General features: G+C 40.0%; 1 protein-coding gene across 1 annotated transcript in view; it reads right to left on the minus strand.

The window, feature by feature from the left end:
- The window catches only part of LOC131959007 (myosin-16), a 40,579-nt gene that overhangs the window by 14,036 nt on the left and 10,138 nt on the right, over positions 1-16,405 (minus strand). Inside the window, exons 6-7 of the mRNA XM_059324089.1 lie at positions 10,179-10,235; positions 1,661-1,747 (exon numbers count right to left, since the gene is read on the minus strand). Of these exons, the coding sequence (XP_059180072.1) occupies positions 1,661-1,747; positions 10,179-10,235 (144 nt within the window). The remainder of the gene's footprint in view (positions 1-1,660; positions 1,748-10,178; positions 10,236-16,405) is intronic.

Here is a 16,405-nt window from a genome sequence, read left to right on the forward strand (position 1 = left end):
AACTTACATTATTGCCCTAAATGTCAGTAATTTATATTTCCAAGTTTTACCAAATTAAATCACTGTTTTAGGCCAAAAAATGCAAATTGGCTTTTTTGCAGTGTAAAGGGCTCAGCTGTCCACACACAAGGATGAAGCGATGTCCGTGACTTTTTACAATGTCAGCAACAGTAACCCATAAGGCCAGAAAACGTTTTTCCAATCGTCTATTGTCCACTTTTGGAGGGCCTGCGTCAAATTGTAGCTTCAGTTTGTCTTCTAATTAGCTGAAAAGAGTGGCACCTGTGGTGCTCTGTTGCTGTAGCTAATCTGCCTAAAAGTTTAATGTGTTGTGCATTCAGTCCAGATCTTTTTTCAGAGAAAATGTGTGATGCATTATGAAGCAGAAAATACAACAATGGAAACCCCAGGGTGTTGAGCAACTGATTCAATTAAGTTTCATTTATTTACCCTAGAATCACAAACCACAAAATGTGTCCAGTCTTCCAGTCTGAATGGGATATATCAAGCAATAATGGAAAAGAATGACGAATCAAAGCTTTAACAGTTAGTGTCCTCAGTTAATAAATACTTACTGAGTGTTGTGAGAAAAAGCTGATGTAACACAGTGGGAAACATGGAGAAACAACTGGGAAACAACTTTTTTGGAACATGTTGCAGGCATCATATTCAGAATGAGTGTATCTATCGATAAAGCAAGAAGCGTCTGTGTGTCTAGTTCATGTCTCTCTGATCATTAGTCAGACTGACCTCAGATTTCGTATGTGTCTTGCGCATGGCACGAAGGTGTGCATCCTCGATTTTGAAGATTTTTGAATTCATTTTTCAAAATATCATTATTTACGTAGGACGTGTTGCTGCATTGCACTGTTTCCGATCGGACGCCTTTCAGGGGAGCTCCGCCCCATTGTGTGATAGGCCTACACCTGGTCAGTAACACAATTCACTCTGGATTTCCACGCCTGACTCATCTCGGTAAGAACGTGTTAGACCCGCCTTCAAAATAAAAGCAAACACATGTAGCTTTCAAAATAAGAGCACATGGGTGTGTTAGCAGAGTCCACCACAGAATTTGCAAAAAGAGAAAATATGACGCCCTAAATAAAACATAGAAGGACCCCTATTCTCCTTTACAATAATTTATAAAAAATATGCAATGATTAAGATGGAATAGTGGCATTAGAATCTGCAAGAGGCTCCAAATTTAGGCTTTTAGGGCAAAAATATTCTCCAGGGGAGCATGTCCCGGACCCCCCTTCTTTGTTTGGGTCCCCCCATCATAAAAAATCCTGACAGACAAGAAATTGTCCAGCAGTATGTTCAGGGTAATGACGGGAGGAGAGATGTTTTTGGGTCCTGCTTCAAGTCAGTAAATTTGTTTGGCTGCACTGGGAATTTCATGTACAAACTTCTTTTGATTTATGTAAATATGTTGGTTGTTTTTTTCACTACAGTTCATTTAAAACTGTTTAAATAAAACATATTTTGGTTCAGGCATGGAGTGGAAAAATAACTAATTGAGTTGAAATAATTTGCGGACAGCTTCGTCCCAACCAGTTCAAAAATCCCATCTGCGCCCCTGATATAAATGTAACTCATCTCATGTTAGACAAATAGCATAGTAAATATTCTTAATCTAGTGCAGCTATACAATGTTTACCTGTGAGGCCGTGAGCCCTCCTGCTTCCTCCAGTCGGTCTGTGAGATCATCCAGCTCTATGGTTAGATCTGCTCTCTGCTTCTCCACCTGGAAAAAAAACAAAGCAGTTAAAATGTGAACTCTTCCGTCAGGGTTCAGTGTACATAATGCATGATCACAATATATCCATTAGTGGACTGATCATGTATCTGGAGTCACAATAATATGTATTTTATAAAGACAGCGCCAGTGAAAGGTGAGTGAAAATACTGCTATATATTTCTTTAAATTACTTTGTCAAATGCATGTGTTGATTAACACCTGAACTATATTAAATTTCAAGGCTTGATCTATTACAGACCTTAAGCAGTCCTCGCTCTTAGACCAGGATATTAACCTACCAGGGGACCAGATGATTTACAGCCCACAAGGGTCAGAAGTCAGGGGAGTAACTATCATCCTACAGAGTGATACAGTCCAAACACGATCTGTGAACTCCTGTTTCCTGTGGAGGTTATCCAGTGCTCTGATCGCTGCTAAACATTCTGCTAATGGCCCTGAAAGCTGCATTCAGTGAAACACCACATTGACATATTATCATCTTATTAAGTTGTTAGCCCTAACTTACTATTAACCAGTACCTAACAAAACAGAACAGCAACATTTAATTGGTTTGAAGGCATGTTTCTGGCCACCTGATAAAGTCTCCACCAACCCCGGAGACAAATGTCTGTCTGGCTGTCAGATGCTGAGTAGTGTACAGTGGTTTTAACAGTTTTCTGCTGCTGCTGGAAAAACAGTAACAAAACACAACAACATTTGGCTGAGAAATGTTACAACACTTGGTAGAGCTGAGGAGGGCTGCAGTAATACATGCACGCAGATGGCACTAGGGACCGGGGAGAAATGTCCCCCCCAGATTGTCATTGCCTTGCCCCCCTTTAGACGGTCAGATCGCTATCACAGAGGTAAGATCATGTCCAGTGACAGACAGGTTATGTTTTGATATATCTTGCAAGATGAAATGGCCGTCAAAGTTCTCCGGTGCGCAGTATCGAAAGAGAAGAAAAGAGGAGGAGGAGAAGAAGTCCCAATCTTTTTTTTAAATGCCTTTTTGTGTAAAGACGTTTCATTTAAGCACATTTTTTCGCGTGGTTTGCACTTTCATTGTCTTGTCTCTAACTTTGTTAGCGGTCTCCAGCTGTGCTTCTTTGCGAATTGACTTGTAAGTTAATAATTATATAATCAGAAAGTTGTGTTCGCCTAGGGCAAATGGGCTAGAGCTAGCCCTGCCTTCGCCAAATACTACAGAACACAAATCCCCTTCTCTTGGGTGAAGGTACACCGTTGTTCAACCCATCCACCTTCCCTCCCTCTTGCCCAGTGTGTGACATCACACTTCACCCAAAATTTACATTTTAGAGGACAGTCTAAAATGTAAATATGAGTCGAATTTTGCTGCATGTACAAATGCCTTATATTGACTTTTTTAGGGGGAGACCAGTCTGGAACAGGACTCTGCTGAAGCCATGCCTTATTCACAATGCTGACAAAGTAAAACTGTATTTGTGTAACTTCGCCCATTATACAAATCGCTTCAAAGTTGACTGAGTTCCTCCTTGGCTCATGTTACACCCTTCAGTTGTTTCATGAAAAAAAAGTGTTTTTTCTGTAATCCTGCTGACAAACAAACAAACTGAACCAAAGACATGGCCTCCTTGAAAAAAATATCAGCATTGTCAATATTCATCTGGATGAGATGCCAAATCCAAACTGAAACCTAACATCAAAAGAATTACAAACTATGTTTATTGCATACAAATGCAAAACAAATAAACTCAATGAAGCTTCATAAATGGATGAATGATAAAGTCCTCAGCAGTCAAACATGGTACAGCACACATGGTCCTTTAAATCAGGACTAAAAACACTATTGTTTACTGCAGTGTAATCTTAACTTTAACACTAATCTGCTCTACTCTACTGCCCTTACTTTTTAACTACACAATGTTTGACTTGTGCTTTTTATTATTTTATCTCTTTTCTTATCCTGCTGTATCTCATTTTATCTCATTTGTATTTTTATTTCTATTTCCCTGTTTTAATTAACTGTTTTTACTGTTTTCAATTGTGTCTTGCTGTTTTTAATGTGTATGTAAAGCACTTTGAATCACCTTGTGTTGAATTGTGCCAAACTTGCCATGGGGAGAGTTTTTAATGCCGAGCCATAACACACACAAACAAACAGCCAGCGCTCTGTAGTAAAAAGCACTTGTTGTTTTAACTCTCTGCTCTCTTACAGCTGTTTCAAAGACAGCCCTAGGTGCTGAGACTGATCTGTAAAAGCTGGAGTCTTAGGCCTCCCTGATAGCCGCAATGAGCCACAGCCGTCAACACACCTCGAGCAGGACAAGGGAAAACAGATGATCCTCACTGGAGGCCTCCTCTTTAACCCCCACACCCACAGCTCCCCCCCCCTCCCAGCCCCACCTTCTGCACATACAACCTCTCTGTGTTAGAGGCTTAACACCGAGCACTTGGTTCACTCATCGCTCTCCTCCACACCACTGACTGAGCCAACAGCTCCTTTGGATCAGCACCACCCGACACCACTCACTCCCATTCACATGCTAATATGAGTCTCAGCCTCCTCCTGCAGGACAGAGATTCATGGCTGTTTGCACAAAAGCGTGAACGAGCAGGAGTGTGACTCTGTTCACTGTGTGTATACATGCCAATGTATGTTTGCATATGTGCTCTCTGGTATCTGTCCATGTCCTCCATGGAAGTTCAGCTCCGTGAAAACACCCAGGTTTATTTGTACTTTAAAGGACTGACCTCATTAGCAGCAGGGCGGAGTAAGGAGATGTATTGGTGTGGTTGGGTTTGACAGTAAGGTACATTTTTTTTAGCAGTTTACTGAGTTGTAACTAGTAATGTACTGTACATACACTACAGGTGAAAAGTTTGGAAGCAGCTTAAATGTTCTGTTCACAATGGCTTTCTTAAAAACCAGTATGTATTCTTTGGATTTTTGGATGTGTTTACTGCATGATCATACTTTACCGTTATTGAATTGAACCATTTTCCTCAATTGACCTTTAGGTATACATTGATGTTAGCAGATCATTGCTGAATAAATGTTACCAAAAGAAAAGAAGGGCTTAGTTTTAGGGTTGAGAAGATTTGGAAGAGTCACAACTTCAGTGCAAAAGTAACAAACAAATCACAGCTTGCATTATTTTTGCTTTAGCTCTTTGGCTTTTGAGAGTTTGGATACAAAAATCCCAGTAAATCTCAACTGTGTTCATATCTCTGACAAACTACCACAGAAATGGATAAAATTGAAGCAGCTGAGTAAAGAAACAAGAGTTCAAATTTATACATTAGGGAAAGAAGGATACACAAAGTCTAAGCAATAAAAACCCAAAGACCTGATAATTATAGTGAACATGTGTTCTAATAAGTGACTCTTTATATAATAATGAAGTTAATTTTGTTGCAAAGTATAGCAATGACACTATGATCTTTTTTTGTACAAATTTGATCTTGCTTCCAAACTTTTGGCCTGTAGTGTAGTTTGTTCACAGTTTGCTCTGTTGTTTATTTAGTAACCACAACATTGTTTCCCATCCAACAAATAGTGGTTAGATTTTGCTGTTGAAGTTTTCAAAGCTGTGAGCACCACAAATAAAATTACATTTATCTCCATTGTTCAGTGTTGGAGGAATCAGTCATGCAAATAAAGTCCACATGACCACATAATCTTACACAGGACACAAGAGCAAATTGTAGCCGGTGGGCCAGAACTGATGCACACGATGGTTCTGTCCAGCTCAGGAGGTGGAAAACAAGCCACACCATTGAACTTTTGTGGGCAGGGGCGCAGATGGGATTTATGAACCGGGGGATGAAGCTGTCAGCAAATGATTTCAACTCAATGAGTTATTTTTCCACTCCATGCCTGAACTAAAATATGTTTTATTTAAACATTTCAAAATTAACTGTAATGTAAACCACAACCAACATATTTACACCAATAAATAAAAGTTTGTACATGCAATTCCCAGTGCAGCCAAACAAATTTACTGACTTGAAGTTGACCCAAACAAAGTATGGGGGTCTGGGGGCATGCTCCCCCAGAGAAATTTTTGCCCTAAAAGCCTAAATTTGGTGGCCTCTCCCACATTATTCTATCTTAATTATTGCATATTTTAATGAATTATTGTCAAGGAGAATAAAGGTTCTGTTTTATTTAAGGCATCATATTTTGACAGTCTTCTTGTAAATTTTGTGGTGGACTCTGCTAACACATCCATGTGCTCTTATTTTGAAAGCTACATGTCATTTGCTTTTATTTTGAAGGCAGATCTAACACGTTCTTACCTTAACGCCTTATGGTGTGTTCAATTAACACTGAAAGTCGGAACTTGAAAGTTGGAACTTGGACCTTCGTGTAGACCTTGAACCTCTGAGTGTGCTACAATGTAAATAGTCTAACTAATGGGAATTAATCCTCTGTTTTACCAGCGATGTTTGTCGCCTTATGTAGGGAAAGGGGGGATCAGGATCACTATGAATCTGGGAAGGACATATCCCCCCCGTCTTTTATTTTGAAACACTGTATGTTATGAGTGTAATTCCTGTAAAAATTGACATTAAGATTTGCAGAGTCACTGCAGGTCGTGTGAGTAAGGATTGTTATACTGTTTGTGCAGAGTTGATCCCAAATGTAGAGTTTTTTAATAAATCATGGATGAGAGCTGTGGTGTGTTTCAGAGCCCAGCTGCTGATCTTTATAAAAAGAATGACCACAGATCGTTCATCCAATCCCCTTGTTTTTTGTTTGTTTTTTTAAGTTCCTGCCCTTTTGCAAACAGCTTACAATGACGGTTCTCAGATGGTTCTGTGTAACAATGTCAGGTCAGGCAGAAATACATTGAGTGAATAAAAACAGCTGCCAGCTGTGGCTGAAAGTGATGATGATGTGACTGGATCAAAAGCCTCCAGCTTTCTGTAGAAAATCCAAAACAGTGAGCTAAGAAGCTAAAGAGCCCAGTGGAGCTGAGAATAACTGTAGAGTTCATTAGAGTTAACATTTTTAATGCTGTTTCAGTTAATTCCATCATGAGAATGTAAGAGTCTACTCCAAGGATACTTATGGCATATCTGCATTTGTCTTTATGAATGACTGGTTGTGTGTGTGTGTGTGTGTGTGAGTTGGTGTATGTGTGTAAGAGTGGCTGGCATTCCATTTGGGAGAAGATCCCATGGAAAATAGTGCTGTCTGTCAGCCTCTGTCTCCTGATGATATCTCCGCTGTGTGACCTGAGGAGCAGACTCTAACAATAGTGAGTCTGTCTGCAGCAGAGGTATGTTGTATTTGAGCTGCTCTGAAGGCGAATACTGCGGAACAGATAAAGACCTGCATGTCTCTGCCTGCCTCCTTCAGAGCTCTGAGGCTTCGGATGCTGGTGGGGTGGGGGAAGACCCAGCTAACACCATTAGGAATGCCACCCACAGTGGGTAGAAATGTGAAAAGCACGCCCTCGGGCCTGCTATCACTCTATTCATCACTCAGGGTGAAATATGTTCCTTCGCATTTCTGCCTTTACGTACTGTAAGATGGAAGAGGCGACCAGGTTAAATACACACAGGATTTAAAAGGGTCTTGTTTGAGACAACAAGCACTTAAAGTGCTCACCTTAGTGGATCAGAAGTAGAAGAAGAAGAAGAAGAAGAAGTCTTGGAAACTTTGCTGTGGTGAAAAGCATGGTGGAGAACATTGTCCTGCACTTCTAGGAGCAAAGTGATGAGATTTCAAGAAACAATGGGGCAAATTCACAAAAGGATTGTGAGGCTTTAAGGCCACTAAACATGTGCAGAATACCTTATGACAGGTAGATATCGGTTGCTATCCATTCTTTGTGAACGCCCCAGAGTCTATGTGTGTGGGTCTGCCTAACTCAGTATTACTGATGTATTACTCATGTTGTTTTATACTATACAATTATTATTATATAGTATTATTATTATTATTATTATTATTAAATTTATTATTATTATATTATAGCTTTTCTACTACGGGTACAGGCATACTATTAATCTGCTTTTTGCTTTGTTATCCATTGCGAATTCTAGTATAGCGTCATGGCAACGGCAACGCCTCTTTTCCCCGTTCGTTGACTACCAAAGAGATCACCATGGCACTAGAAGGACACTCATTAAGGCACATTATCAAGTTTTTTTGCACTAGAGGGTGTACACATGGCTTGTTCATACTCCTGTTCAAAAAGTATTTTACTTTTTTACCATGAAGTTTGATTTTCATATGAAACTATTTAATGTATGTTAGTGTGTTCTGCTCTGTTCATATCATTTATTATTTGAAGGGGACCCCTAGATGGCACCCAGTCATTTTTTGCACATGTAAAGGGCAGCCAATAAGGCACTTCCTCTCGTTTTCACCACTCTAGAGGGCACTTTAGCACGCTTTTCCAACCATGGAGGCTAGGCTAATAGCAGTTATGAGTAGGGTCAGGGGAAAGTCTCCAGGAAACAAATGTAAGTCAACATAATGTCCCAGAAGATGAACCCAGAATGTGTCCATTGTATAATGGTTTAGTTGTGCAATAAAAGCTTGTGTATATATATATATATATATATATATATATATATATATATATATATATATATATATAATCATTCTCACTATACTGCACTTTCAAAATAAAAAAAAGTAATTGTGCACGAAAATGAGAAATGTCATTGTCGTGCAAAAATAATGATTGTTGGTAAGTCTCATTGTTTCAATCAGTGTATTTGTATCTTCCAAATATACTTAAATTAGATTTTTTAATGAGCTAAAATAAAGGTTTTGAATGCTTAAATATAGTATTTGCCGTTTTTTAATGGGCCCCTCTGCTTAAACACTGGCCCCTGCTTGGCCCCTACAGTAAAACTGGTCTAGAACCGCCACTGGGAGAAAGATTTGGAATAATAAGAAATGAGAATGAGGAAAAAGGATGTTGGGCCGATCCCTGCCTTTGGGGTTGCCCTGCATGTTAACTACAAACACAAGGTCCTTCCCCTCGACTTTATTATCACAGGTGCAGAGAGTTTAGAGTGACCAGAGGTCCCGCACCAACACATGTACCCCAGTGGCTGCCAACAGATCAGCATCATCTTTTTCTTTCTTTCTTTTTTTCTCTCTCTCTCTTTCCAATCCACAAACAGCTCTCATCACCACAAGCCTGAATGTCAGAGCAGAGCCAAGCAGAACCCAGAGCTGCTCGGTTTTCTCCTGTCTGCCCTGTGGCCTGAGGGACAGATTTAAGACTTGTTTTGTCATACAGTGTACCATACATGCACCAGGGACAGGAAGGATATGTCCCCCCAGATTCATAGTGATCCTGATCCGTCCCCCCCCACTTTCAGCGACAAACATCGGCGGTAAAACAGGATTAATGATCCGTTACTTAGACTAATTCACATTGCAGCACATAGAGAGTCAGGCGGCTAATGGTGCGTTCAGGGTCTACACGAATGTCCGAATTTTCAAGTCGTTCCCAGCTTCAAGTTCCGACTTTCAGGTTCCAACGTTATGGTAAGAACGTGTTAGACCCGCCTTCAAAATAAAAGCAAACACATGAAGCTTTCAAAATAAGAGCAAATGGATGTGTTAGCAGAGTCCACCACAGAATTTACAAGAAGACTGTCAAAATATGATGCCTTAAATAAAACAGAACCATTATTTTCTTTTATAATAATTCATTAAAATATGCAATGATTAAGATGGAATAGTGGCATTAGAATGTGTAAGAGGCACCAAATTTAGGCTTTTAGGGCAAAAATGTTCTCCAGGGGACCATGCCCCCCAAGACCCCCCTACTTTGTTTGGGTCCCCCCATCAAAGTCTCAGAAAATCCTGTGGGAAACACTGGTTCTAAAGGCTTGACAGACTGGACAGACGAGAAATTTCCCAGCAGTATGTTCAGGGTGATGAAAGGAGGAGAGATGTTTTTGGGTCCTTCATTGAGTCAGCTTCAAGTCAGTAAATTTGTTTGGCTGCTCTGGGAATTTCATGTACAAACTTCTTTTTATTTATGTGAATATGTTGGTTGTTGTTTAAACTACAGTTCATTAAAAAAAATATAAGCAACCACATGTAGCTTTCAAAATAAGAGCACATGGATGTGTTAGCAGAGTCCACCACAGAATTTAAAAGAAGGCTGTCAAAATATGTCTTAAATAAAACAGAAGAACCCTTATTCTCCTTTACAATGATTCATGAAAATATGCAATGATTAAGATGGAATAGTGGCATTAGAATGTGCTGCACTGGGAATTTCATGTACAAACTTCTTTTTATTAATGTAAATATGTTGGTTGTTGTTTACAATACAGTTCATTTAAAATGTTTAAATAAAACATATTTTGGTTCAGGCATGGAGTGGAAAAATAACTAAATGAGTTGAAACCATTTGCTGACAGCTTCTTCCCCCCAGTTCAAAAATCCCATCTGCTCCTGGTATCATACCTTGGTTCTGATGGACCGCTCTGCTTCGAGCTCCTCCTCCAGCTCCTCAATGCGAGCCTAAAGAGAGAGAAAAGTTGATGTTGAAATGTGTTCAATGAAGCAGCTAAAAGCATACCAGTATGCTAAAATGTGAAATATGACTAAGATATCTGCAGCTGAGCTGTAACGCTCTGGTTCCACAGCGCCTCTAGACGATCACTCTGACAGAGAACAAATGGGGCGTCCCCTCCGCAGATTGTTTGCTATTCCAGGGCAGCACGGGTGGTTTGGAGAGCGTTTCATACACTCTACTTTGCTTTCTCTGGGGATTTGGCACGCCTCTGGCTTTTTCCTCAGGTAGCAATTTAGAGCAAGAATGTCCATAGCCACCATCATTATCTGTATTCTGACCTCGGGCTGGGTCTGCTATGTCCGGTCACAGAGACCAAAAAACATTGGTGCCATTTTCATGACATTCGAGGAATTTGTGTATCATTTTGGTTTCCCTCTTTTCTTGCTTTCACAGTCCTGGTTGAAGATAGTGACGCTTTTGTCAAGCAGCATCAAGGACTCAATGTTATAATAACTCCACAAAAGTTACGAAGCTGCTTAATGGGAAGTGAAGAGATCCGACTGTCAGTGGTAATTTATGTGCAATATACGCATTTCTATTTTAAATTGTGTTTTTATTATCTATATTTTTAATTTCAACTATGATGTAAATTCAGGGAGTGCCAACATCATCTTGTTGTGCTTGTGCATCTTGTTGTGCACAGTAATATATAACAATAAAGTTTGTTTTCTTATCTTTTCTGTGCTATAATTAGGTCAGGGGTCTCAAACTCAAATTACCTGGGGGCTGCTGGAGGCAGTATCAAAATGACCAAAAAAAGACACAAAATTACAAAAAAATACACAAAATGACACAAAAAGACACAAAATGACCCCAAAAGACACAAAATGACCAAAAAAAGACACAAAATGACCCAAAAAGACACAAAATGACCCCAAAAGTCACAAAATGACCAAAACAAGACATAAAATGAAAAAAAAAAATTACTAAAAAAAGACACAAAATTATTTAGAAAAGACACAAAATTACCAAAAAAAGACAGAAGTACCAAAAAAGACACAAAATGACCAAAAAGACACAAAATGACAAAAAAAGACACAAAATGACCAAAAATGACACAAAATTACCAAAAAATACACAAAATGACTAAGAAAGACACAAAATTATTTAGAAAAGACACAAAATTACCAAAAAAAGACACCAAATTACCAAAAAGTAATTAAAGGGACCTTCCACAAACAACAAGTGCCATCCATATAAAACTCACATTAAACTTTCATATCAAGGTGGGGGCCACAAAATATCGTCACAAGGGCCGCAATTGGCCCACGGGCCGCGAGTTTGAGACCCATGCTTTAGGTGTTATCAAAGTGTTATTAGTTTATATATCTCAAGTTAGAGTGATAGTTTCAAAAATATTCATGAATAAACACATGATAAAAAAGACATTACAAATGTCTTTTTTATCTGCTTACAGCCACACTATAGCAAGTTATAAACATGACTTAACTGTATATAGACTGATAAATGTTAATAGACGGGTTATAGTACATCGGAGAGAGAAATGCATTCTTATCAGCCTTGCAAATCAAATCTCACAAATCAGATTCTGCTCCAACAGTCAAAACAATAAGAGTAATAGCACATTAATAAATCCTCCAGGGCACGCTTCTGTTCTGCTAATCTCATGCCAAGGCTGCTTTTAGTACCGCTAATAAAAATGTATTGCTCGTTTCCCTGCACGGCTGCAGCCTTCCAAGTTGTGTCATGTTTTGTGATATCTTCTGCTTCAATCTATGCCTCGGTGTCAGGAAATGTGTCTGACATGGCATGTAGCCCAGAGCCATTCACAGAAACAACACCTACACTCACTGATGTGGTGAGAACCATTTAGCAGCTACACAGCTCCCAGAGCTCCCCAAACATGACAGGATCACATATAAGGAGCAAAATGAACACAAATAGACAATGGATGATCTCTCAGTTGCACTCTGACCCTACCATGCACCATATAAATTATTAAAAGCATGATTCATTATTGCTGGAGGAGTTTGTAGTAGAAAAAAAATCTCCAAAATGTCCAAAAAATGAGTTGAGACATGTCATAGTCTCATACCAAAAATATCATTTAACTTTACACTTTTTTAAAGTTAAGTTCAAACAGAAAGACATCAAATGTTAAATAAAAACTCACATGCCAGCGCAGGACCTCTGCAGAGAGAACAGCCATGGTGAGGCAGCAGCAGCCCAACTGACTGACTGACTGGCTGTCCCACACACACACACACACACACACACACACACACAGCTTCACTGTTGATTCCCTCCGGCATTTTACTGTCCACACCCCCTGATGCATGCACAGCTTTTTTCTCTCACAGCTCCCCACTCATATATCTGTTTCTTGTTAAATTCCTACTTTCCACATCCTCTAAATAAATATTGTGGCTCTATTACAACTGTTGAAGATATCTGAGCCAGACTGTATCAATAAATGCATTTTGGATGATTTATCTATGAAAAAAGAGTCTTTTTCTTTTTACTTCAGTCACTTTTTTAAATTAAATTGATTACATTCTCAATGATCCTGCAAAGAGTTTTTCGATTTAGAAGCACTGTAAGAGTTGTGGGGAAATAACAAAATTAGCCCATCATTGCTAAGAATGGTTGCAGGATTTGATCTCCATAATTGCATTTGCTTAACATCGTAGCTTTCATTTTTCCACTGCACTCTGAAACCATAATAATTGTCCATAAATTGCAATCAGATGTGGCCTCAGAGCTGATGTCTCCTAGCTGGTTTCTGAGGGGATATTCAGCAGCGTGGGCAGTTATATCCTGTTGGATCCCCCCATGTTAGTTAGAGGGAAAACAAGAGCCAAGCAATTTATAAGTCCTGTCTCTGCACTAGACGCAGCATTATAGGACCCCTGCTGTTAGTCCACCATACTGTCCACACATGCTCACATGGATCAGGTCCCTGCAACTCCGTAGGAATGTGCTGCTTTGTTCTTCTAAATGCCTTCAGATGGCAGCGTACAGTGTCCAACAGTAAACGTCATGATTGTTTGATTGGCCCTGTGATTTGATTGTGTACTGTGAGTGATGACACAGGTCAAGTCAGTGATGCCTGCTTAGCAGAAAGAGATAAAGACCTTTAAATGAGATACACATGACTGTGCAGCATGAGGAGGACTGTTTTAGATTGCGTTTTTTAAAATGGCAGATTCAGGCCAACTGCAGGAAATATATTATAACAATACACTCCCTGACTTGTTACAGTGCCTGGTGCTGTACCCCATTCCCCATGTCACTCTAGTGTATTGTACACAGATGACTTTTACAAGTGCAATAGATAGCTTGGAGGAAATTTAGGTCATATAGGGACAGTAATGAGTACAAGAAAAAAAAACAGACCAGACCAGTTTGTATATGTACAATCACATCGCCTGATTATAAATCCAACTGCTTCTCTTGACTCAACATGACCCGCCCCGCATAGCAACCAGATCGGTTAAAGGGAGAGTTTTGGTTTTTTGCAGTGAGGTTTTATGAGGTACCTACCCACCGTTAATGTATTACTTGCAGTAGATGATGGTCTGCTATATATTTCACTACCATAGATCTTCCATGTTCCAACCATAGACATTATAAATACTGGACGTAGTCACCGTGACGTCACCCGTTGGTTTTGGGGCCCGTTGGAAGCATCAACTTCAGTGTTACACTCGTCTCCATCTTGTTTCCGATACGGGGAGCAGACCATATCTGGACTGTGGAGGAGGAGAGGGATCTGATCACTGACTACAGCCTCTCTACACCTCAACCAGACTGAGAGAAGCTGCTGCTAATTCATGTTAGCATTAACTGGAGCATTAACTGGGATGTTAGCTTTAGCTAGCAAAAATCAAAAACTAAATGTTTGCTACTTACCTCAGAAAATTAAACAGCGACTCCTTGGAGTGTCTGTTAGTCCAACCAAACGCTGAACAAGACATTTTTATTGAACAAAAAGTTCAAATAAACTGTCAATAAGTGAAAATACAGTAAAAAGGGTCAAAGTTATGAGACCAAACCGATTAACGTCCTTCTTTATATCTATATAACGTTATTGACACGTTGCCGTGGATACGCATTGTTCTGCTTCTCTCCTGATGACGGCTCGCCTTGTTAGTGACCTGTCAATCAAAGGTAGCCACGCCCCAAATCATACGATTCTTTATCTTCTATTTTCTGCTATATGGGGCCATTATTTGAACTATTAACATTAAATTGTCTTGAAGAAGATTTTTTACTAGTGATTGAGACCATAGTGTTGTCCTAAAAAAATTCTGAGGTAATAAATCAAATGAGAAGGTTTCTCATTTTGTATTGAAATTAATGGAACAAAATACTTCTGCAGCCAAACTCAGCGCCACCTGCTGGAATTTTCAGTAGAATTCAGCTTAAGGCACTTCCTGGTTTGCCTCCCTGATCAGACCAGGAGGTTACCGCCTGGTTCCTACGCAATTTTAACTTGAGTACAAATACAGAACACTTTTGTAGAGCTTTTGTGTGCTGCATATATATGTGAGTGTCAGTTTGTGTTCATAGCTTGTTATGCTAATCTCAAATAAAAAAACAACTATTACTGCAGCTTTAATGAGTCAATTCATCCATAAATCAATTTCAATTCATGAAATATTATTAAATAACAATAACAAAATGGTCGTAATAAAAGTTGTAGAGTACAATGAGTAAAATTCCATTCACCGTCATTTGCTTGGGTAGAAAGAACAAATGTTCTTATAGCTCCAGTAAAACATCTGGTAAAAACCAGGGCAAGACTCAACTTTATCTTCTCAGTCTGTGACGAGCCTTTACAGTACAACTGTTTTACAACCATGTAATATAAGTAAGCAAAGGGGGCTGTGCTAAGAATTTAAATGACAGCACAGTGGAGTGAAGGGGCGGAAAGACAAAGCTGTCTTTTTGATTCCACCCCAGTTTGTGAACATATTCATGTGACCTTTGTGTAACAACCAGACATGAGTGGGCAACAGAAGATGTAGGCTACACAGTCAGCTGGGATGTCTGCGCACCTGCATCTGTCCAGGACATGCAGGCATGCAGAGTGACACATATAATGGCCTCATTGTGAGATCGGGAGAATGCCAAAGCAGTAAATGTGAACACGTGCTACCCTCACAGACACAGCGATAGCCTTTCACCCCTCCAATCAGAGACAAAGGTGCTCTCACAAACCTCTGGAGCAAACATCAGGCTCTCAGAAACACCACCTGTACTTTGAAATCCATCTCTCCCGATGCCTCTCGCTCACTATCACTGTCGGCAGTCATCTCATCTCGGTCCAAACACATTATCTACAGCATGCACCAGTGACACAGATGAAAGCTGTCAGACTGGCTTGATGCTGTCCGGATAACACAGTAAGATTCATCAGAAAGTATAAACATCATTTTCACTTTTGATCTCCGTACAGAGGCAGACTACAACTGAGGAAATAGTCTACCGAAACAGATAGGCAAAACAGGATTTTTTTGTATTTGTCCATGGTAAGAAACTGTACTGTCGAGGTTCAAGGACAATCAGAGAAGATGAACATGGTAGAGAGGATCTGAAGAGGATCTTACACTACACCAGGCTAAGATACCCTGACTTTTAGACCTTATACTGAGGTCTGAGGTTCATTAACAGGCAGCTACCCACTCAGTCACTACGCATGTCCTGTGTTCAGAGCCACCCCTCACTATAAGCAGACTAGGCAGCTGTGGCGCAGTTGGTATAGCAGGTTGCCCCCCGATCGGAGGGCTGGTGATTCGATCCCTGACCATCACAGCGTACATGTCGAAGTATCCTTGAACAAGATACTGAACCCCAAATTGCTCCTGATGCTGTGTTTATTGGTGTGTGAATGAATTCCCAATGGTGGCAGGTGGCACCGTTTAAGGTAGCCTCTGCCACCAGTATGAATGTGTGTGTGAATGGGTGAATGAGCGCAGTCTTGCCATGACTGGCAACCCATGACATACGTAATGTTGGACTTGTTTTGAGTCATCAACGAGCACATGAAATCCTGTCGGCCCCTCTTATGACATCAAAGTAAGAGGCAACGTTCAAGCTTAAACACGGTCTATATAGTGAGTAGCGTAACGTAACGTCAACGTAACAGCGT

This window comes from Centropristis striata, chromosome 21 (assembly GCF_030273125.1).
Source record: "Centropristis striata isolate RG_2023a ecotype Rhode Island chromosome 21, C.striata_1.0, whole genome shotgun sequence".
NCBI classification, from domain to species: domain Eukaryota; kingdom Metazoa; phylum Chordata; class Actinopteri; order Perciformes; family Serranidae; genus Centropristis; species Centropristis striata.